The 25,096-nt window shown below is 38.4% G+C and overlaps 1 protein-coding gene across 1 annotated transcript in view; it reads right to left on the bottom strand.

Annotated features, from left to right (window-relative positions):
* Positions 1-25,096, bottom strand: part of LOC128996162 (uncharacterized) — a 195,916-nt gene that overhangs the window by 12,646 nt on the left and 158,174 nt on the right. The window contains exon 2 of the mRNA XM_054421299.1: positions 15,524-15,732. Coding sequence (XP_054277274.1) covers positions 15,524-15,732 — 209 coding nt within the window. The remainder of the gene's footprint in view (positions 1-15,523; positions 15,733-25,096) is intronic.

Below are 25,096 nucleotides of genomic sequence, written 5' to 3'. Positions count from 1 at the left end.
GTGCAATCATTTTCAGCCATGGCCCAGTTGTCTGTGCAATCATTTCCAGCCATGGCACAGTTGTCTGTGCAATCATTTCCAGCCATGTCTCAGTTCTCTGTGCAATCATTTCCAGCCATGACACAGTTCTCTGTGCAATCATTTCCAGCCATGGCCCAGTTGTCTGTGCAATCATTTCCAGCCATGGCACAGTTGTCTGTGCAATCATTTCCAGCCATGTCTCAGTTCTCTGTGCAATCATTTCCAGCCATGGCACAGTTGTCTGTGCAATCATTTCCAGCCATGGCACAGTTGTCTGTGCAATCATTTCCAGCCATGACACAGTTCTCTGTGCAATCATTTCCAGCCATGACACAGTTCTCTGTGCAATCATTTCCAGCCATGGCACAGTTGTCTGTGCAATCATTTCCAGCCATGGCACAGTTCTCTGTGCAATCATTTCCAGCCATGGCACAGTTGTCTGTGCAATCATTTCCAGCCATGGCACAGTTGTCTGTGCAATCATTTCCAGCCATGACACAGTTCTCTGTGCAATCATTTCCAGCCATGGCACAGTTGTCTGTGCAATCATTTCCAGCCATGGCACAGTTCTCTGTGCAATCATTTCCAGCCATGACACAGTTCTCTGTGCAATCATTTCCAGCCATAGCCCAGTTGTCTGTGCAATCATTTCCAGCCATGGCACAGTTGTCTGTGCAATCATTTCCAGCCATGTCTCAGTTCTCTGTGCAATCATTTCCAGCCATGACACAGTTCTCTGTGCAATCATTTCCAGCCATGGCACAGTTGTCTGTGCAATCATTTCCAGCCATGTCTCAGTTCTCTGTGCAATCATTTCCAGCCATGGCCCAGTTGTCTGTGCAATCATTTCCAGCCATGGCACAGTTGTCTGTGCAATCATTTCCAGCCATGTCTCAGTTCTCTGTGCAATCATTTCCAGCCATGACACAGTTCTCTGTGCAATCATTTCCAGCCATGGCACAGTTGTCTGTGCAATCATTTCCAGCCATGTCTCAGTTCTCTGTGCAATCATTTCCAGCCATGGCACAGTTCTCTGTGCAATCATTTCCAGCCATGTCTCAGTTCTCTGTGCAATCATTTCCAGCCATGACACAGTTCTCTGTGCAATCATTTCCAGCCATGGCCCAGTTGTCTGTGCAATCATTTCCAGCCATGACACAGTTCTCTGTGCAATCATTTCCAGCCATGGCCCAGTTGTCTGTGCAATCACTTCCAGCCATGGCACAGTTGTTTGTGCAATCATTTCCAGCCATGTCTCAGTTCTCTGTGCAATCATTTCCAGCCATGGCACAGTTCTCTGTGCAATCATTTCCAGCCATGGCACAGTTCTCTGTGCAATCATTTCCAGCCATGGCACAGTTCTCTGTGCAATCATTTCCAGCCATGACACAGTTCTCTGTGCAATCATTTCCAGCCATGGCACAGTTGTCTGTGCAATCATTTCCAGCCATGACACAGTTCTCTGTGCAATCATTTCCAGCCATGGCACAGTTCTCTGTGCAATCATTTCCAGCCATGGCACAGTTCTCTGTGCAATCATTTCCAGCCATGGCACAGTTCTGTGTGCAATCATTTCCAGCCATGACACAGTTCTCTGTGCAATCATTTCCAGCCATGGCACAGTTCTCTGTGCAATCATTTCCAGCCATGACACAGTTCTCTGTGCAATCATTTCCAGCCATGGCCCAGTTGTCTGTGCAATCATTTCCAGCCATGGCACAGTTGTCTGTGCAATCATTTCCAGCCATGTCTCAGTTCTCTGTGCAATCATTTCCAGCCATGGCACAGTTCTCTGTGCAATCATTTCCAGCCATGGCACAGTTCTCTGTGCAATCATTTCCAGCCATGGCACAGTTCTCTGTGCAATCATTTCCAGCCATGACACAGTTCTCTGTGCAATCATTTCCAGCCATGGCACAGTTGTCTGTGCAATCATTTCCAGCCATGTCTCAGTTCTCTGTGCAATCATTTGCAGCCATGACACAGTTCTCTGTGCAATCATTTCCAGCCATGGCCCAGTTGTCTGTGCAATCATTTCCAGCCATGACACAGTTCTCTGTGCAATCATTTCCAGCCATGGCCCAGTTGTCTGTGCAATCATTTCCAGCCATGACACAGTTCTCTGTGCAATCATTTCCAGCCATGTCTCAGTTCTCTGTGCAATCATTTCCAGCCATGACACAGTTCTCTGTGCAATCATTTCCAGCCATGGCACAGTTGTCTGTGCAATCATTTCCAGCCATGTCTCAGTTCTCTGTGCAATCATTTCCAGCCATGACACAGTTCTCTGTGCAATCATTTCCAGCCATGGCACAGTTGTCTGTGCAATCATTTCCAGCCATGTCTCAGTTCTCTGTGCAATCATTTCCAGCCATGACACAGTTCTCTGTGCAATCATTTCCAGCCATGGCCCAGTTGTCTGTGCAATCATTTCCAGCCATGGCCCAGTTGTCTGAGAAATCATTTCCAGCCATGTCTCAGTTCTCTGTGCAATCATTTCCAGCCATGGCCCAGTTGTCTGTGCAATCATTTCCAGCCATGGCCCAGTTGTCTGTGCAATCATTTCAAGCCATGGCACAGTTCTCTGTGCAATCATTTCCAGCCATGTCTCAGTTCTCTGTGCAATCATTTCCAGCCATGTCTCAGTTCTCTGTGCAATCATTTCCAGCCATGTCTCAGTTCCCTGTGCAATCATTTCCAGCCATGGCACAGTTCTCTGTGCAATCATTTCCAGCCATGTCTCAGTTCCCTGTGCAATCATTTCCAGCCATGGCACAGTTCTCTGTGCAATCATTTCCAGCCATGGCCCAGTTGTCTGAGAAATCATTTCCAGCCATGGCACAGTTCTCTGTGCAATCATTTCCAGCCATGTCTCAGTTCTCTGTGCAATCATTTCCAGCCATGTCTCAGTTGTCTGAGAAATCATTTCCAGCCATGTCTCAGTTCTCTGTGCAATCATTTCCAGCCATGTCTCAGTTCTCTGTGCAATCATTTCCAGCCATGTCTCAGTTCTCTGTGCAATCATTTCCAGCCATGGCACAGTTCTGAACCATGCCCTCGTGCCTGCACCCAGACTAACGAAATGGAAGCGTGATCCATGCGCAGGCCCGAGGAGCGGTTCACAAAACTTTACTTAACAAAATGAGAACCATGGATGGAGGTTCAAGAACAACACGCCATTTGAGAGAAACGAGCTGTAATTAACCATTTAAAAGAAAACACAACAACAATAATCAACAACAATACATGAATTAAATGCTCTCAATAAACCTTAAATAAAATTTAGGTACCCGTTTAAGCTGCTGACTTACAATAATTTATTTTAATCATTCAGAAAATCAGAAGGATTTAGTAAAAATTTAACATTTAATAAAAGGAAATTACCAAAATTAACAAACTATAACAATAATAAAATATGATGACTCTTTTAATAAATATCTGAAAAGTTAACAATTAACTAGGGGCCCCAAAAATTAAATACAGTGGAGAGATTTTAAAATCGGATGATTAGGCAACAGCAATATATATAACAATTAGATAAATAACAATTAGTCGGTAACTTGCGGTAACAGTCTTCAAGGGTGTGACACCGGAGGGCCATGAAGCTGGGCGGACAGCACCGGAGGAGAGAAGAGGCAGGGCGGAGAGGGGGCCAATATGCAGCGCCAGCCTAGTCGCAACATTCCTCTCCGCTGAAGATGGTCAGTCATTTTCCTCCTCACGGGCCCTGAGTGGCAAAACCCAGAAAACAAGGTAGTAAGAATAATAGACTGAGTCCATATCCGCAAGGTTCACTGTCACAGCTTTCACCATTCACAATTAGTTCCAAAATTTCACTGAGTTCCAAAATTTCACTGATTAGGCCTAACAATTGCTTATTTCAAAAGTTTCTAAATTTTTACAAGGTTTGTCTCTCTATCACAGCTCTTTAACAAAATAAAACATTTCAAACAATAACAATATTTTAAATAAAACAACTAACAGGTTAAACAGTACAAGAATGGTAACATTAATTTGCGGTAAAAATGCCAGCAGACTATACGGGTATGTGACAGTGATAAATTTCACCAATAGAGAGAAAATATTTAAATTACCTGGTCCAAAGTGGCCAGAAGAACAAGTTAACAGAGAACAATTGACACTTAAACACAGAAAAATACTTTAAAATTGACAAAAAACGTTCCATACAAAAAATTTAGGCCTAACGCAACGACTCATGTATTTTTGCTAATTTCTCCAAAAGTTGTGCTCCGAATTTGTTCGGAATGGTCTCAAAAGCTGGGGAAAATGTTCCAGCAGCTTCTCCAGACCATCCCAAACCTTAACTCAAAGGCTGAAACCAGTTGGCCTATTGGTTACCCAGTTCAAACCTGAATGAAAAGTTGCCAAACTAAAAGTTACTGTAACTTTCTTAAAACTTGAGTAAAATGACTCAAACTTTCAGGGGAGCTTTAAGAGCAGTTAATACAACTTAATTTAACTAGTTTGGCAAGGACAAAGCAAAATAAAAGACTTTAACCTTACTTGACTGGGTAACACAAACTGAACATTTTACAAGACAAAACAACACTAAAAATTGTACGGGACACAGAAACAAAAGACTACCAGAGTAGTAGTCTAAGACAATAACATTTACTGAGCAAAAATTGTAAGCCTAGGCCTACCACAAAACAGTCAGAAGGACCCAAAACTGACTTGGCAGTTTCTCTCAAATAGCGGCTTTCCAACAAACATTTCTCAGTCAATTCTAGGCCTAGCATTTCGGGCAAAGCCCTGAATTATACAAAACAACAGAGAACAGGGAAACTAACTATCAAAAATCTTCCACGACCCCAAGACTAGGTTCTAAACCTAGTGCAACATGAGGCAATAACCTAACTTTAGCAAAATGTGAAAAACTTACCCAAAAGGCGCGCGGGGCGTACTAAAGTTACTCCATAAAGAAAGTTCTCACAAACGGCCAAGAATAAAACTTAAAAGGCACATTTATTATCCAAAAAAGGAAGATTTAAAAGGATAAAAATCTTCAGTGAAGTACTCAAATCCGACGTCTCGCAACCTCTGACACTTCGCGGTCGGAGTAATAAGAACAAAACCCACAGCCTTGTTCGGGGGGGCCGTGGAGTGACAACGAAACACTGAACTAGCCTACTATAAAAAAAACACTTGAACCATTGATCATGAGTCGTGACATTCGCCCGGTGGAATTAGTCACGGCTCAACCTCCCTCCCCAAAAGAGGACACTCCTCTCCAAAAGGGACAAACAAACAAGCCTCTCCCCCACTTCCTGAAAAGAGAATGACCTGAAAGACAACTCAAGTGTCTGTGGTGGGGAACGCCAAGGGACTTCCAAACTGAGGGGAAAACTCACCCCCAGGGTTTGCTCTGGCCAGAGCTGGAAAATTTTGTGAGGGAAATTCCTTCGCAGAACACAGGGGACAGGAGAAGTGATCAGGTTCTCTGGCCCAGTGCACTTCCCACCCAGACACAAGAGGAAAGAAAATTGCCTACGGAAGAGTTCCGCGGAAGGGCTTGAGATGAGAAATGTGCGCCCTCCGGAACACTTTTCCAGTCCGCGGATCTCCAAGCTCCGCCGTGACAGGCGTCAAAAACCTCAGGATGCGGTGGGGACCTGACCACCGATGACACAACTTTGCAGCTCTCTTGTCCACAGCCGAACTGGCTGGATGAGCTTTACAAAACACCAAATCCCCCACCTGGAAAGGGTTGTCTACTCTACCACGATTGTGCTTCCTCCGGACCAATTCCCTAGCTCTGATCAAGTTTCTCCTGGCCGCTTGCCAAGTTGCCTTGACATCAGCCGCACCAGGAGGTGGCAGAAGGTCGCCAATTCCCCACACATTCGCTAACGGGTTGTTAGGCGGATAGCCTAGAAACAGCTCGAAAGGGACCGCCTTGTGACTCTCATGGTGAGCTGTATTGAAAGCAAACTGAAGCCAAGGGAGTTCCTGATCCCAGGTGGTCTGCTTGTCAGCATGGAAAGCTATGAGAGCGGAACGAAGATTGCGATTGAACCTTTCAGCATGAGAAGGCTGTGGATAGTAAGGGGAAGTAGTCACATGGCGGATTCCGTGCCCAAAGCACATTCTTTTGAACAGATGGGAAACAAACTGTGTTCCGTTGTCGGAAACAATGGTGGCGGGTATTCCAAAATGTTGGAAGAGGTGAGTTCGAAGTACCTGCACGGTGAGCTGTGCAGTGGCATTCCTTAAGGGGAAAAGCCAACAAAACTTGGAGAAGGCATCCACACAAACAAGTAGGAACTTATTTCCTGACTTGCTACGCGGGAGAGGCCCTACATAGTCAATGAAAACCTTCTCCAAAGGTCTTTCCGCCACCTCAGATGACAACAAACCAAACTTAGAGTTTTGAGCGGGCTTGCTCAGTGAGCACGTTTGACAAGAACGCACCCTAGCAGCAAGATCCCGATCCATACCCTTCCAGATGAACATTTCCCTAACCTTCGCAATGGTCTTGTGGATACCTAGATGCCCACCCACAGGAGAAGAATGAAAATACTCAAAGACCATAGGTATTAGAAGACTAGGCAGCACAACTTTAGGTTTACCTCGCTGCCGAGCGCGACAGCAAAGGGCACCCTGGGACAGAAAATATGGGGGGTGGGCTCCCCCATTTTGAAGCTCACCAATGATCTTTGCCAGCTCAGGATCCTTCAGCTGATGGGGAATGAAATCAGAAAAGGCGAGTGGAAACTCCAAGAGCACGGCACAACCCGGTTGCTCTTGGTCAGAAGGAGGATCGTCGGGTGAATGGTACATCCTAGATAGTGTGTCCGCAATCACATTCTGAGTGCCTCGAACGTGTTGCACTTGGAACTTAAGGGACGATATTTGGACAACCCAACGACCAATTTTCCCAAGCTGGCGTGGATGTGCAAGAAGCCACGAGAGTGCCTGGTTGTCGGTTTCCAATAAAAACTCCTTGTGCTCCAAAAAGCGTCTGAATTTATTGACTCCAAACACGACAGCCAAACACTCGAGTTCATACACCGAAGAGCTTTTCTTTTCGCAGGGACTCAAAGTGCGTGAGGCGTACGCAATTGGCTGCCTAACACCATCCACCTCTTGTGACAACACAGCCGCAATTGCGACGGAGGAAGCATCTGTTTGCAAGACAAAGTTTTGATTGAAATCCGGCATCGCCAAAACAGGGGGCTGCATGATAGCCTCCTTGAGAAGATCAAAAGACGTCTGCTGCGCTTCACCCCAGACAAACTTGGCGCCCTTCTTCCGAAGCTCATTGAGAGGAGCCGCCAATTCAGCAACATTGGGTATGAAGCGTCGGTAAAAACCTACCATGCCGATGAACCTAGCAATACCCTTGACATCTCTGGGAGGAGGAAACTCCCTGATAGCCTGGGTTCTAGCGGGGTCGATGCAGACGCCTCTATGAGAGATAAGATGACCCAGGAACGAAATTTCCGGCTTTGCAAAACTAACCTTGTCAGGATTCACGGTAAGGCCAGCCCTATTCAATCTACTCATGACTTCTTCAAGATGAATCAGGTGATCTTCGAAGCTCTCACTGTACACCAAGAGATCGTCGAGGTAATTGAACACAAACTTGAACTTGACATCATGAAAGATGGAATCAAGGAGTCTGGTGAGAGTCTGGGCCCCCACAGCAAGACCCATCGGAACTCTTGTGAACTGATACAAATTCCACGGAACGCAGAAAGCAGTGAGAGGTCGAGACTCAGGTTTCAAAGGAATCTGATGATAGGCCTGATTCAGATCAAAAACAGAAAAATACTTGGCCTTACCGAACCAATCAAACGCAGAATGCAAATCGGGGAGAGGCACAGAGTCGATTTCAATTTGCGCATTCAATTTGCGATAGTCCAAAACCATTCGGGACTTGCCATTGGGTTTTGGGACGAGAAAGGCTGGACTAGCGTAGCTCGAACGGGAAGGTTCAATGACACCATTTTCCAGAAGTTCGTCAATGATTTTTCTGAGAGTTTCCATTTTGGGTGGAGCTAATTTGTATGGGTGAGAGCGAACGGGACGGGTATCTGTTAGACGAATCTCGTACTCCAACAGGTTAGTGACTCCAAGCTTTGGCGTCAGCACATCTGGGAAACGAGAACACAAGGTTCTGATGGCTTCAGCCTCGCAAGTAGTCAGATGCCCTAACGGATCAATTGTTGGCTTGCTGGGTATCTCAGGCTCGACTACCGCAGCACCACCACCAATTTCATCAGCAAAAGATATTAATACCCGCCTCGCAAATCGGAAAAAACACTGACCTCTGCCTAAATCCAAAATTAGGCCAGTGTGCTTGATAAAATCCGCTCCTAAAATGACAGGGAAACAAAGGTCCTTAGCCACCCAAAAACTCCAAACCCAAGAAAAATGTTCAATTTTGAACTTGAAACGGGCTTCATAGATGATGGGAAGGGGTGAATTTGACGCAGTCCAGCAGATAGGGGTTTTTCGCTCAACTTGCTTGATAAGCCCAGACGATTCAAGGTTTTCAAAAAGGGACAAGGAAATGAGGCAACGGGCTGACCCAGAATCCACTAGGGCCTTCTGCACCGTGGAACCTATGAAGATGTTGAGACGTGGGCAAGTTGAGCGCGCCGCTTTCACGCCCATGGTAGCAAGGCCCGCAATCCCCCGCAGCAGAGGCTCGGTCACAGGCACAACACTCCCAGAAGGGGAGGCAACAGAAACATTAACTGACTTTAACTTAGACTTTGACTTACTTGAAAAAACTTTCAAATTATTGCCCTTTACATTATCACCAACAACCTCACAGGAAGGATTGGGCAATTTTTCCTCCTGTGAGCAAACTAGTTTTTTGGACCACGTCCAAAATTTCCACCTTGACGGCAATGCCGCCGAATGTGACCTGGTTGCCCACAACCAAAACAAACAACAGGTTGCCTCTGCCACTGCGGCGGTTCAGGACCCAACACTCCCACGGGTGCTACGACAGCATGATGACCAGCTAGGGGAAGATGCCCCGCCGCTTGGTCTCTCTGAAAATCAGCGTCCTGGACAGATCTCGAAAGGATGGAAAGTCTGTCCAGATCCGCAAAAGATGCAGGCCGTGGTGCAAAAACCAGACGGGAGCGTTCCTCAGGCTTCAACCCCTGAAGCACAATGTCAATGAGCTCAAGCTCACTGATCCCCAAACGCAAGACCCTTTCCACCGTGCGAATGTCCCCCACGTACTGGCTGAGAGACTCGGCTGGCTGCTGAGGACGAAAAACTCTCTCAACTTTCAGCTTCTCCATGACCCGACGGGGCATGAAAAGCTCCAAAACTTCTTTATGGAAAACATCAAAGGTGACGCCTCTGCGCAAACAATCAAGCAATCTGTCCCCCAACGGTTTCAGACAGTATGGAGCAATGAGTTCCATCAAAGTTGCGTCTGACATGCCAGGGTATTCACGCATGCGCAAAACACTCTCCAGAAAAAAACAAAGACCATTCACATCTAACCCGTCCACCGGCCGGAAACCACTCAGGACAGAGGCAAGGGGATGGGGAAGTTTGCCAAAGGAGTTAGAGATGGAAGGGGAACTATGAACTTGAGAAGGAAAGGGAGATGGGGACTGGACATTCAGCGTAGCCGCAGCCAAGGTGGACGTGTGAGAGGGGGACGGTGTGACATTTGCATTTGACATTTGAACATTTGCAGGCAACTGGAGCAGTGTACTTGGCGTAGGCGGAGCCTGGGGGGTACCCACTGGAGCCACAACTTCAAAAATTTCAACTTTCTCCTTGACAGACTTTCCTGCCTTAATACTCTCCAAAATTCCTTCCAGCTCAAGAATTCTGGCTTCCACCCAGCTCTTGTCCTCATCTTGGATTTCAGGTTGCCCTGAAACCAAGAGCAGACGCTTACGCCAGTGCGTCAGCTGTGTGATAGCCGAACTCTTAGCTGAGCCCATAGGCAAACTACTCCAACTATTAATTTCCCCACTTAGCTCTTCCATCCTCTCTTTACATGCCTCCAGTTCCTCATCCAAACTGAGCGACTCAACCCAAGCTTGAGGCATGCTAGCAATTTGTCTGAACTGTGTACGCAAAGTGCGTACATCAGTTCCAGGAGTCTCCCCCCGGGACCGCACCTCGTACACCAGCTCCGGCTTCCTCAAATATTCCGGCACAATTGACGCCATACCGAGTCTCAACCAGCACTTGACTCAAAATAACAGCCAACAAAATTTTTTCACAAAACAAACACAGAAATTTAATTCCTAAGGCTTCTGGACGTTGATGCCTGCGCACCTGATGGGGCCCAAAAGAAGAACCTGCCCATTCATACCGCAAGTACCGCAAAAAAAAACAACAACAAATGACCCACGAACGTACACACACACAAACATACACCGATACATACACTAGACAACACCTAACACTTGTGTGATGGGGTGTACACACAAACCTTTTTTTTTTTTTTTTTTTTTTTTTTTTTTTTTTTTGACACATGACCATGCTTTTGACACTCTTGCTCCCGAAGGATGCAAGTCATTACCACCGATTCCACCCGGTGCCTCGGCCAAAGGGCGAGCTCCTAATAAAATGTGTTTACGCCCCACCACAACAACAACAAGACCCTTTTCCAAAACTGCCAGGCCAGAACATTTCCAAGAAACCAATCCATCCACGGCTCTTCAAACAAAACAAAAAATAGAACGTGGACAGTGATCGCATCCCTAAGTATCCGAGTCGTGAAACCAAGTTTCACGACAAGGCACCCAAGACGCAACCCACTAACCACGCTCTGCTACCAGATGAACCATGCCCTCGTGCCTGCACCCAGACTAACGAAATGGAAGCGTGATCCATGCGCAGGCCCGAGGAGCGGTTCACAAAACTTTACTTAACAAAATGAGAACCATGGATGGAGGTTCAAGAACAACACGCCATTTGAGAGAAACGAGCTGTAATTAACCATTTAAAAGAAAACACAACAACAATAATCAACAACAATACATGAATTAAATGCTCTCAATAAACCTTAAATAAAATTTAGGTACCCGTTTAAGCTGCTGACTTACAATAATTTATTTTAATCATTCAGAAAATCAGAAGGATTTAGTAAAAATTTAACATTTAATAAAAGGAAATTACCAAAATTAACAAACTATAACAATAATAAAATATGATGACTCTTTTAATAAATATCTGAAAAGTTAACAATTAACTAGGGGCCCCAAAAATTAAATACAGTGGAGAGATTTTAAAATCGGATGATTAGGCAACAGCAATATATATAACAATTAGATAAATAACAATTAGTCGGTAACTTGCGGTAACAGTCTTCAAGGGTGTGACACCGGAGGGCCATGAAGCTGGGCGGACAGCACCGGAGGAGAGAAGAGGCAGGGCGGAGAGGGGGCCAATATGCAGCGCCAGCCTAGTCGCAACATTCCTCTCCGCTGAAGATGGTCAGTCATTTTCCTCCTCACGGGCCCTGAGTGGCAAAACCCAGAAAACAAGGTAGTAAGAATAATAGACTGAGTCCATATCCGCAAGGTTCACTGTCACAGCTTTCACCATTCACAATTAGTTCCAAAATTTCACTGAGTTCCAAAATTTCACTGATTAGGCCTAACAATTGCTTATTTCAAAAGTTTCTAAATTTTTACAAGGTTTGTCTCTCTATCACAGCTCTTTAACAAAATAAAACATTTCAAACAATAACAATATTTTAAATAAAACAACTAACAGGTTAAACAGTACAAGAATGGTAACATTAATTTGCGGTAAAAATGCCAGCAGACTATACGGGTATGTGACAGTGATAAATTTCACCAATAGAGAGAAAATATTTAAATTACCTGGTCCAAAGTGGCCAGAAGAACAAGTTAACAGAGAACAATTGACACTTAAACACAGAAAAATACTTTAAAATTGACAAAAAACGTTCCATACAAAAAATTTAGGCCTAACGCAACGACTCATGTATTTTTGCTAATTTCTCCAAAAGTTGTGCTCCGAATTTGTTCGGAATGGTCTCAAAAGCTGGGGAAAATGTTCCAGCAGCTTCTCCAGACCATCCCAAACCTTAACTCAAAGGCTGAAACCAGTTGGCCTATTGGTTACCCAGTTCAAACCTGAATGAAAAGTTGCCAAACTAAAAGTTACTGTAACTTTCTTAAAACTTGAGTAAAATGACTCAAACTTTCAGGGGAGCTTTAAGAGCAGTTAATACAACTTAATTTAACTAGTTTGGCAAGGACAAAGCAAAATAAAAGACTTTAACCTTACTTGACTGGGTAACACAAACTGAACATTTTACAAGACAAAACAACACTAAAAATTGTACGGGACACAGAAACAAAAGACTACCAGAGTAGTAGTCTAAGACAATAACATTTACTGAGCAAAAATTGTAAGCCTAGGCCTACCACAAAACAGTCAGAAGGACCCAAAACTGACTTGGCAGTTTCTCTCAAATAGCGGCTTTCCAACAAACATTTCTCAGTCAATTCTAGGCCTAGCATTTCGGGCAAAGCCCTGAATTATACAAAACAACAGAGAACAGGGAAACTAACTATCAAAAATCTTCCACGACCCCAAGACTAGGTTCTAAACCTAGTGCAACATGAGGCAATAACCTAACTTTAGCAAAATGTGAAAAACTTACCCAAAAGGCGCGCGGGGCGTACTAAAGTTACTCCATAAAGAAAGTTCTCACAAACGGCCAAGAATAAAACTTAAAAGGCACATTTATTATCCAAAAAAGGAAGATTTAAAAGGATAAAAATCTTCAGTGAAGTACTCAAATCCGACGTCTCGCAACCTCTGACACTTCGCGGTCGGAGTAATAAGAACAAAACCCACAGCCTTGTTCGGGGGGGCCGTGGAGTGACAACGAAACACTGAACTAGCCTACTATAAAAAAAACACTTGAACCATTGATCATGAGTCGTGACATTCGCCCGGTGGAATTAGTCACGGCTCAGTTCTCTGTGCAATCATTTCCAGCCATGTCTCAGTTCTCTGTGCAATCATTTCCAGCCATGGCACAGTTCTCTGTGCAATCATTTCCAGCCATGTCTCAGTTCTCTGTGCAATCATTTCCAGCCATGTCTCAGTTGTCTGAGAAATCATTTCCAGCCATGGCACAGTTCTCTGTGCAATCATTTCCAGCCATGGCACAGTTCTCTGTGCAATCATTTCCAGCCATGGCCCAGTTGTCTGAGAAATCATTTCCAGCCATGGCCCAGTTACCTGTGCAATTATTTCCAGCCATGACAAAGTTGTCTGTACAAATATAACTCAACAAGAGACAGTCGTGTGTACAAATATTAAACGTCATTACAAATAACCATTCAAATAACAGCTGTCTCTGCTACATACTATAAGAGATTAAATTACATATCCAGCATAAGTTTAACACTTTTTTCATACTTATTTTACAATTCAACTTTGGGGAGAGTAACATAATATTGTACAATATTATTCCCAATAGGTGAATGACGATAATGATCGAGTGCACAATATTTCCCACAATTATTAAGACTGCCTAGGTTATAAATGAGATGCTTAAGCGATTGAATATCTCCAAGCATTTTATTTTCACAAATAATATTTATGCTTCTGTTTTTCATTGCATAAGTTAAAATTAATAATTGTTGAACCCACTCAATCCAACATTATTTAATTACGATGCTATTTTCAACCCAATGAAAGGCAACAAGATAATGAAAGCATTTAGTTGGCTTCCAATTTCTAGAGTGGAGAGAGAGTTGTAAAGGAAGGAGCTGTAAGAGGTCTAGTGATTAGGTCTCGAGAGGGTAAGTCTAGATTAAGACTCGGCAAGGCTTGGTTTTGAGACCAACCATTTATTATTTATGAAGTTATTAAAGCTTCGTTCCTATGTTTTATTTTTACACCGGTAAATAAAAATTATAACTTTTAAATGCACCTAATGCAATAGAAAAGAGAGGTGTAGGTGTGCTACAAGATGACGGTTTGATAAATAATTATATTGGAATAGATCATCATTCATGAATACCGATGAATTATTATTAATTTGAGTATTTTAAATATAAAGAAAATATGCAGAGCTTGAAAAATATCAAACAGTACTTACTTGTATATTCTAATCAAACAAAACTGACTGTTTTGCTAATTTAAACTCGAAATAATTTGAAAAATATAGATTGCCGTTTCAAAAATACAAAGAAAATACAAATTCATATCATAGTGTGTTCACTAAGTAAGTTTTCATTAGTTCAATGAGCTTACAATAAAAATATACAAAGTGGATAAAGGGATAGCACAAAATACCAAAGACGTTTATATAGACTAGGTGGTATTACAGAGAAGATAATATCAAAGTACGGGTATATTGGGAGATTTTTGGATTATAGTAGTTACAATGCACTGTATTTAACTCCTACAAATATCTGGTTTGAGGATAAAGGAGCAGAGACAACACTTCCACTGGACATGTAAACACAGCTAGGACAGCTATGTCCACAAAACAGAGTCTATTGGAAGTTTCATTTGATGCGTTTGAAACCAAAATGTTTCACATCATTGCAATATAAATATTTGGAATTTATGTGGTTTAACATTGAGTCGGTTCTTGACAATAGAGTCCCAAAAGATTTTTTTTTAGATTGAAAGCAATATTATGTTATCCACAGAATTAAAGTGGGCATTTTCTACCACGATTGGTAAAAAAACAATATAACATATTATATTATGTTATAGTGTGTTATTTACTTTTACGCTTAAATTTCCACCAAAGAATTCCCAAATTCTGTACTATAAAAATATCGTAACTAAATGAACCTACCCCCACTCACGATCTTGGTGTCAATATATAATCTATAAAAGTGTAATACTCTTGCTGATAAAGCGTCCTGGGCATTATATGTATGCATATAAGCATTGTATTTATAATATGTACATATTATATATATGTATATTTACATATGTACTTTAAAAAGGAAAGAAGTTCTTGATCATTTTGTTTATAACATTTAAGTATCAGTTGGAGCTGACTAACGTGTCAAACTTGGTGAGCTTGTTACTTGTTACAAAAATTCTTTTAGTTTATGTAGATATTTCATTATGTTTTGACTAGCTAATGCATTTTTTTCAATTTTGCTGAATAACTTATGACTTTATGACTTACTTAAGTCACTGAAATACGATATTTATTATTTAAATTTAAAATGGAATTAATGGTAAAAAACAATACTATAGTTTTATAGTAATAATTATACTTGGCCTGGAGAAAAATTATATTAGACAACAACAGCTCCTGGTCTATTCATCAACTAGGGCCTACATACACTACAAAATACATAAAGACACCCACGTCTACGTGTATGCCAGGTAAGGGGAATCACTGGAAGGTGGGGCTTCCTTAGGCAGGTAGTGGTAGAACTCTTCTTCAGCACGGTACTACTTGATGTTTGATATTAACACCACCTCCTGGTCTAAATAGCAGCTGCACTACTAAATACATCAAGATACTCACATCAACATGTATACCAGGTAAGGGGAAAACTCTGGTAGGTGGGGCCTCCTTAGGCAGGTAGCGGTAAAACTCTTCTTCAGCACGGTACCACTTTATGCTATACAGGAAGGCTCCTTCTAGGTCGTAGTTGCAAGCCAGCCTAACCATCTCTCCGCTCCTCACCGCCTCCGGGACCACCAATCGCAGCCCTTTCAAACTGCTCGCATCACCTGAGAACAGATTGTAGTTTTTAACACAATCATTTTGAGAGAGCCTTTATAAAAACATTTTAAAATCCTAGTTTTAGTGACCACAGACAAAGTAAAAGGAAAAATATATATCCTCCACTAAATAGTAATACATAATGTGGAAACAATCAGTATAAAACGAACGAGAAAAGAGATTTATCTACAAAAAGGGGTGAACAGTGTTTTTAATAAAATGTTAATAGTTTAGGATGAAAAAAATAAATTTTCCTGATTTGATTAAAATATATTTGTAAACAAGCGAACAATAACGGCTTTATTGTTCTCCATAATATTAACGAAAAAAAATGTACTATTTATTATTATTTTCTTTTAATCGTAACCTTAAATCATATAACAATGTTTCAATGTGTCCAAAGCTCTTCGTGACGGTTGCCTCCCATCCTTATGACCCGATGTTGCTGGTTTACGAACACATCAAAATTGGACCGAAATTATTTGGGTTTTCGGGTTCGCGAACAAGGTTTGGCCTCTGACGACATGAAAATGATAAAGTAAATCGGTCCTGGGTCTAGGTCTTCCCGTGCTGCCAACGGTGATAGCTTTTTCCCTTTGGGGAAATTAGCTAAAATGTGTCTCTCAGTCATCAAAATAATCCTCCACATTAAAAACTTCTTACTTCCTCACTTTTAAAATCATATAAATCCATTAAAACCAGAATGTATATATTAAAAACAAATGTTCATGAACATTTTGAAGACTCATTCATTAAATACGTCTAACTGGCTTCCACTGCTCACATAAACGTTATGGTTCCCTAATATTTAATTCCAATCAAATCTAAAAACTAAATAAAGCTTTTAGGCACTCCTTAATAAAGCGAATCTATTACATGCGAGTTAGTTTAACTCCCACGAAAAATGCAAACTTGTTTAACATTTTGTCATATGAAACGTACAGAACTTCCTCCAACCCCAAGACAGAGTGTATATTCATGTACAAAGCTGTCTCTGTAGTTTGTAAAGCAAGATCTCGCTTTGAGATCTCTCAACTCTGAGCCTCAAGGCGGCAACTTTGATCTTGCTTTGTGTTATTGGCTCAAACCGGAATAAACTCACTGTCAAGTAGATAATGAGTTACATTGCAATCAATCCTTTATCTGGACATAAGCTGTAGATATGCAAAGCTTTGATTCATTATTTAAAACTTATTGAGCGATAGTCTTTAAGTAAATAGCGTTCTTATTAATACTTTAATACCCAAATAATTTTTTTAAATACCCAAAATAATTTAATTTTTTAACTAAGTTACCTTAAGCATCTGTTCTTGCAGGATGAAGTTATATTTCTCCAATATATTTCACCACAGTGTGTGGCATCTTCATATTACATATCTTCATATTTAGGTAACTTATTTAAAAAATTAAATATTCTAGTTCTTGCCACTAGGAAAATACATAAAATCACCCAAAATAAATGTTTGAAACATTATTTATGACGTACTCTTGTAAGGGAGTACTTGCTTTTTTTTTAAGTTTAAGTAATGACAAAAACTCCTCATTTCGGCATGATTATTTTTATAGTACACGTAGTCCAAATAAAAACTGTGTTGAGTGATATTCCCCTTTGTAGTCGAATGGCGAGAATAGGTCGCCGCCCGCCATTTTACCGACTGCTCAAAAATGGCAACCTACAAGGACCCCCAAAAAAAATATTCAAAAATCAAAAAAGTTTGTTTTGTTGGTCGAATGGCGAGTATAGGTCGCTGGGCGCCATTTTCCTGAATGCTTGAATGGCAAGCTAAATTCGGCGGAAAATGTGGAAAAAATTCGACCTCAAAGGGTTAACACCAATAAAAACTTGTTGTTCTAATTAAAAAACAGTATTTTAGAACAATATTAAACCCAAACAACAAGAGTATTACAAAAACGTTTTTAAAATATCTTAGTAATCAATTGCTGTTTAACAAAATATTATTTATCATGGATTATGCAAGTCTACAAACGATGCATGAAATTATACACAAATTTCAGCTTATTAAAATAATATGCATTTGGCACACAGAATAAATTAAACCCTGGAAATTAAACTTTGATAGCAATACAATATTTTCAGTAATGATTACTGTACACCTAAATACACCATAAAGTAAATTCAATGTGTAAATTTAAATAAATACCTACTTCATAAAGACCTGAACTATTAATGCTAAGGATTTATTTCCTAAATAAGTTAAATATAGTAATTCCAAGATCTATAAATTAATTTATGGCGAATGCCATTTATTTATTTTCATTAAAGTAAAAACAAGTAAGTATTTTATTTGCTTACAATTGCAGAAATTTCAAACGTTGAACAGGAATTGATTGTAACCAATCGTAATGTAAACTAATTAAATGCAAAAGTTTGAACTGCTGAGTTTTTAATTAAAGAGTGTGATTTATCGGGAAAGTTACTAATGCATCGAATCAATTTCCATTGAATAAATTAATTACATTCGTAATGGGATAACTGTTTCTGACCTCGATGGCTGATAAATATTTGATAAGGGAGGACAAATTTGTAAATAGGTAAACAATGTGTTTTGTGTTTACTAACAAGTAGTTGGTTAGTAATGGTATATTTCATAACAAGAGTGGAAAGTGGGTCATTACATATTTGAGACCATGTTTGACGTGCGAGATTTATCTAGCCATATAAATGGCCAACAATATGCATAGAACCACGTTCACTAGTGTTTTGATTTCCCTACACTACAAAGACTAATTATTTTCCTAATTAAAACAGACAGTAAACATTCTTTTTTCAGTAGTAAACAATGCAATGGCGAATTGGCACAGGTATTAAACATTTAACGAAATCAAGTTATTTCACAGTAGTGTAGCGAACACTTAATGTTAACACCACTAAATGAACACCACTGTGTGCATATTTTTGATGTTTTAATTCTAACGTGTAGTTTCGTCATAAACATCTTAGTTTTAGTATACTTTGAAACATTTGGTATTCTATTACTTTATTTTTTTTACGAAATCACTTATCTATTTGAGACTAATCTTTACGTGGTCCATTCTGTATATGACCTTATAAAAATCCTCTGATAAGAAATAAAAAGTCGTCTCTACGTTTCTAATAGAGTAACAAATAACTTCTTCATACAGATTATTTAGCATAAGTATTTTAGAAAATGTTTTGAAACTTAACAGTATGTGTCTTATAGCGTTTAAACCCAAATTGTTTTCTTAAATTGGTCGACGACCTCATTCCCAGATTAAGAACGCCTCGTACTAAATGGATTATCCTGTTTAAGAGGTATTATAAATTAAGTTGCTTTATTAAGTAAAAACTGTTCCCAATTGAAAATAATTTAGTTTTGTAATGGAATAAAATGGTATTAAAAGTGGGAAATTAATTTCCTATTTATAAATAATCGTATTGTGGCAAGCGCACGTACATAAATAAAATATATTTTGTTAGAAATATGCAAATGTTGCAATAGAGAGTATTCAAGGCTATAAAGTAATGTTTGTTTCTCAGGTTGTTAAGAAACGTAGACTGTATGTCTGCTCCATGAAAAGCTGTTTTGTTCAAAGCTGTCGGAACAACCTCGTTTGTTCGGATCGAATATCGCGTGCGATTGTGAATCTCACCAGACAAGCTCAAGACTGTAATTTGAGACACTAATGTCTAGACTACGCCTACAGAACAAACATGGTGCTTTTAATTTCCCTACGTATATGGGAAATGTTACGTCAAATCATTATAATTTTGCCTGGAGATGATTAGAATCGTCTATGTCTAAGGTCTAAACTACGCTTACAGAACAAACATGGTGCTTTAAACTCCTGTAAATTAAATGGGAAATATTACGTCTGGAGATGATTAAAAACGTCTATGTAATTTCCAGTTTTAAACTTGTTAATGTGTACTTTTTAACCTTGCATACTGTGGCTAATAATTATTTTTTTTGTATTCCCTAATTTTGTGCCTGACTTACAATACAAACTTGTGATGCAAGATAATAATTGAATAAAATAAATTATAACTCCTAAATAACTACCTACACAATAATATCGAATCTATACTTAGTATAATTAAAGCTATACACAACGTGAACACATAAAACAATATGATGGCGATTGTTTTAAGTACACCAATACAGTTGTAGAGTTACCATAACTATAGCCTTTTAGTACCTAGAGAATATAACTTTACTGTTATTGCAGATTATAGCCTGTGTCTGTACTGACAGTAAAACTAAAAACATATTTTATAGCATAAGGTTATCTTTTGAACGTATTAATGTTTGTTCACAATTTTCTTACAAGAAGTTTTCTTCCTCTTTTTTGTCATCTACTCCGAAATAACATAGCACTATATTTACTGCACTAATACTGTAAGGAGAAAATAAATAACTGCTACATTATAAACAATCACCTTAGTAAAATGCCTTGCATGAAACTTTAGGTCCATAAAAGTTACGATGATATTTTTTTGGCAGTCATAGGGTTAGATTTTTTATTATAATACACACTATACTAACCCCGTTGCAGCAAATCAGCAGACCAAACGAATTTCCATTTGTCTGATCAAAGTTTTACTAAAATAAATTCCAGCAATTTGTTAGATTTATTTCCTATTTAATTGACATTGGATTTAATGAGTATTTGAGATGCTGCAACATGGAAGGGTAATTTTATGAAAAATGTTAATAATATGTATAAAATATAGAATGACAACATTTTATCAAAATACATTTATAAACAAGCAAACTACAACAGTATACATGTCTTTTCCAAATAATCTCCACCCATTTATTATTTACTTACAAATAAACCACACCACTATCAGATCAAAAGAGCTGAAAGTTTTTTTCGAATTCTTTATATAACATAATTGTAAGTGAATGCGAATAAAATTCTTTATAAATTTATACTAAAGAAAAATGTATAATTAGCTCCAAACTAAATTTAAACTGTAGGCTGAGAACTTAATACATACCGTATAAAGTTATGTTGTATATTCAGGTTTTTTGTCTATGTTTTTTTTTTTTATTTAATGTTATTTTTACGGAAAATCTTGCTAGGTATGATTCAAACGATCGTCAGATTATTTAGACCAATGTTAATATTGCTTATACGATTATAACACAATTATAAATCAATTAAAACATTGGTCGAAAACAATAACATCAGTATATAAAGCCAAAGTATTTCAACTTTGCCAGCAATCAAAATTAATGATTTTTAATATGCATATATATATATATATATATATATTTCAAAACTTATTCAGCCTGAATGCATTTAACAGAAGACTGTGATCAAGCTATCCCAATTTGCATAATCCTTTTTCCTCGCTGCTTTGAAATAAAAATCTCTCTTTTCTAATTTGTTGTTTTCGCTCATTGCCATCAATTCATTTGATCCTATGTAGTACTGTACCTCTTTTTAGCTTACTCCTAAAACAATTATGCAATGTTGACGGGAAAAGTACAACCATCTCTAAATACCGCTACGATTTAAACTGTTTTATGAACAAATAATACTATTTGTATAAACAAGTTTGTTAAGATAATTACACAATAATTATGAAGTAATAATCATATGACAGTCCTTTAAAAACGTGCCCAGTGTACCTCAAGAAGAAATATAGAAAAATCGTTGTTATATAAAGTTTTTTAGTATATAAGGTTTACGATTCAATTAATTTTTAAAAGTCTGTGAGTACCACTTATAAATACATTTTGATTCAAATTAGTATGTAGATCAATTGTAAATGTTTTCTTCGAATTATTTTCATTCTTTTGGTTCAAATATTTAACAAGGATTTCCAATAAAAAATTTCCTAAAAAAAGAGGATAGTTGTTTACAAAAACAACTGAAACGATATCGATTAATGTTAAGCATGTTATAAATTCTTTTTTCTAGCCCCCCATTGTTTTAAAACTATGGTTCAGAAGTTTTAACATTTGTGATTTTCCCATAAAATAACGTATTTACGACCACCAGGTACTTAAAGGGTTGTTGACAAGCTAAGAATTAATTACGTTTTACATTGCTGATGCAGTTAATGCTCAATCAAAATTCAACCAGCGTTGTAGCTTAAAAATATAAATGGAGTTGTGGTTTTGAGATAGAAAAGGGAGAAACTGCTCGCCATTAAATGGCAACGATAACTACTCGGCTGTAATGGAGCCCTTTCAAACATGTTTGTTACATCGTGAAAAATAAACTTGTTCTATAAAAAAAGCTTGTTTCATACACATTATCAGAAATATTGTGATTATGTTACACAATTAGCGGATACATTTCTTTGTATTAGGTTGACCATCGCAAATTTATTTTTATTTTATTTTATATATACCAACGGACATCTCCAATTTTATAGACTAGACATAACAATATTTCTCTTAATATTTAAATACATTTTTGTAAACATTTCAACCCAGCAATAAATATGTACATATGTAACAATAACAATAAATATATGTATAAATATATATATATAAGTATAACAACAATAAATATATAGTAGATACAACAACAATAAAAAATATATAAAAAATAAAGCAAAACTGAACATTTAATGGATGCCTGCAACAGATAACAGGTTTTTTACAGAGAAAAAAGGAAAACAGTCAATATATATTCAAATAAAAAACAAACAGATTAACAAGTGATAGAATATATAACGGCAAATAACAACGATAAATAAGATGAATTAAGTCGTTCATGCCTGCAGCCCATAAAATATGTCGGAATGAGTGATTGTCAGATCGAATCACTATTTCTTCTGATGTTCGCTTTTGTATACATTTTAAAAAGGCATACTAACGTTAAGTAAGGAAATAAATAATTAGCTTAGTCATAAAAAAATATAGAATTCGATATAACTTATAGAATCAGAATATCTTGATACTTTGATGCTGTTATTAATGTTACAAATATTTATATTTCGTGTGACTTACATGAGAGGATCTGATAGGTAAAAAATATTCTTTATTATTTCTTTGATGCATGTGGAACCAATTGATAATATCATTGTTGAAATGTAATGGAATTACCTGGTTGTTAATTCTGATTAAGATACACCTACAATGTTTATCTTTCAAACTAAGATGACGTTGGCAGAGGAGCGACGGGGGAAGTTGTCATTAAATATAACTAGGGCTATTGAAGTGCTGAGACCCTTGAAAGGTAACAGCTGCCTTTGATGTTGTAACTGTAATAATCACTGTGACTTCAAGTTAGTTGTGTCAACAACGAGAAGTTGTTTGACGGTAAACAGATATTGAGGTCAATGCCGTATAAATGAAATGAAATGAAATGAACTAAATATGCAATGAAATAAGTTAACACAAAATAGTATAAAATGTTACTAAATATCAAATCAAATCAATCAATCAAATCAATCAATCAAATCAATCAAATCAAATCATTTATTATCATGGACATTTACATGCATTGACATTGTCAGTGGAGCAGAACATAAAATTTCAATGTTCATTGTCTAAATAATCAGAGGTAACTTAGGAATGAGTCTATGTTGTACAAATTCCTTTTAACTACAGGGTTAACAATCACAATAGACTATAAACAATTTAACAAATGAACAATTAACAAAGTTGAAGAAAACAAAAATAGACTATATAGAAATAATTAACAGATTTGGATACAAAGTTACAGACTTATCACAGGTTGTTCTAGGAACTCTTCAATACTGTAAAAAGGATTTCTTAAGAGCCAGTCACTGAATTTTTTTAAAAATATTTTTTGTGGATACTTATTTACATTAATAACTACCTTATTATAAGCTTTCTTACACATAACAACATGGCTATTTAAAGATTTGCTCAAACGGAGGTGCTGGTAACTTATTTGATGTCTACCACGAGTATTGTAGGGATGTACATCTTCATTCAGAACCATGACTGGTAGTTTTTTTAAAGAATAAATAACAAGTTCTAAAATATAAAGGTTAATAACAGTAAAAATCCTTAATTTAATAAAAATAGGCCTACAATGTTCAAGATCAGCTGAACCATTAATAATTCTAACAGCTTTTTTTTGTAATATTAACACTTCTTCAATTCTTGAACAATTGCCCCAGACAAGCAAGCAGTACTTAATTATTGATTGAAAAAAAGCAAAATAAGCCATCCGGATATATTCTGGAGTTACACAGTATTTCAAACGCCCCAACAAGAAAACAACTCTAGAAAGTCTAGTAGTAACACAATCAATATGAGTATTCCAAGTAAGCTGTTGGTCAACACATACACCTAAAAACTTGGTACTGACAGCTGTTTGTAAAGCTAAAGATTCATGGTCATAAGGCCTCAAAGAGAATACTATATTTTCAGTTTTATTTTTATTTAAGAGATAGCCATTAGCTCTAAACCAAGATGAAGCCTCTTCTATAGAGTTATTTACCAAATTACTTAAATGCAGCAAGTTACTGGAAGTGTTAACAAATGTTGTGTCATCAGCGTAAAGAAGGGTTCTACATTGCACATTATGAGGTAAGTCATTAATACTAATTAAAAATAACAGAGGGCCCAAAACTGATCCTTGGGGAACACCATATTTCAAATAAACCTCTTGAGACTGAACACCATCAATATACACAACTTGTCTCCTATCCTTTAGATAAGATTCAAAAAGTTGCAAGGCAACACCCTGGATGCCATAGAAGTGCAATTTTGAAAGAAGGTCTGAGTGATCAACACAATCGAAGGCTTTACTCAAGTCACAGAAGGTAACTTGAGCATAGGACCTCGCCTCAAAAGCCTGCAAGATTTGGGAAATGAGATCGTCCATGGCATCCTGGGTAGCCCTGCCCCTTCTAAAGCCAAACTGAGAACTGTACAGAATTTCATTTTCCTCTAAAAACAAGATGACCTGATTGTAAACTATTATTTCTATAATTTTTGACAGCACAGGCACAAGAGACACAGGACGATAGCTTTCTGGCTTATCTTTAGGCCCCTTCTTATAAACAGGACAAACCCTAGAAATTTTAAGTTCATCTGGAAAGTGACCATCTAGTAAAATACTATTGATGCAAACTACAAAAGGGGTAACAATACTTGGAATTATTTGCTTTAACAAATTATTTGACATGTAATAATAATCATTACTGCTCGAGTTACTGAGATGCTCTACTGCCTTTAGTACATCTTTATTTGTGACAGGTTTCCACTCAAACAATTTACCATTAGGCCTAAGCCCTGAACTCACATTTTTAACAAGTTCTACTGCTGTAGCTAAAGGTGGTACAATATCTCTTTTTGTTTGTTCGACAACTTCCACACAAAATTGATTAAAAACATTTGGTGCAACCAACGGTTTATTTTCACTCGATAGGTTACAGGTTTTCTTAACTAT

The sequence above is a fragment of the Macrosteles quadrilineatus genome, unplaced genomic scaffold (assembly GCF_028750875.1).
Source record: "Macrosteles quadrilineatus isolate MER2022 unplaced genomic scaffold, UCM_ALF_1.0 Scaffold_6__1_contigs__length_79288215, whole genome shotgun sequence".
Lineage (NCBI taxonomy): Eukaryota > Metazoa > Arthropoda > Insecta > Hemiptera > Cicadellidae > Macrosteles > Macrosteles quadrilineatus.
Note: the sequence above shows the minus strand (reverse complement) of the source record. Positions and strands in the feature narration are given on the sequence as shown.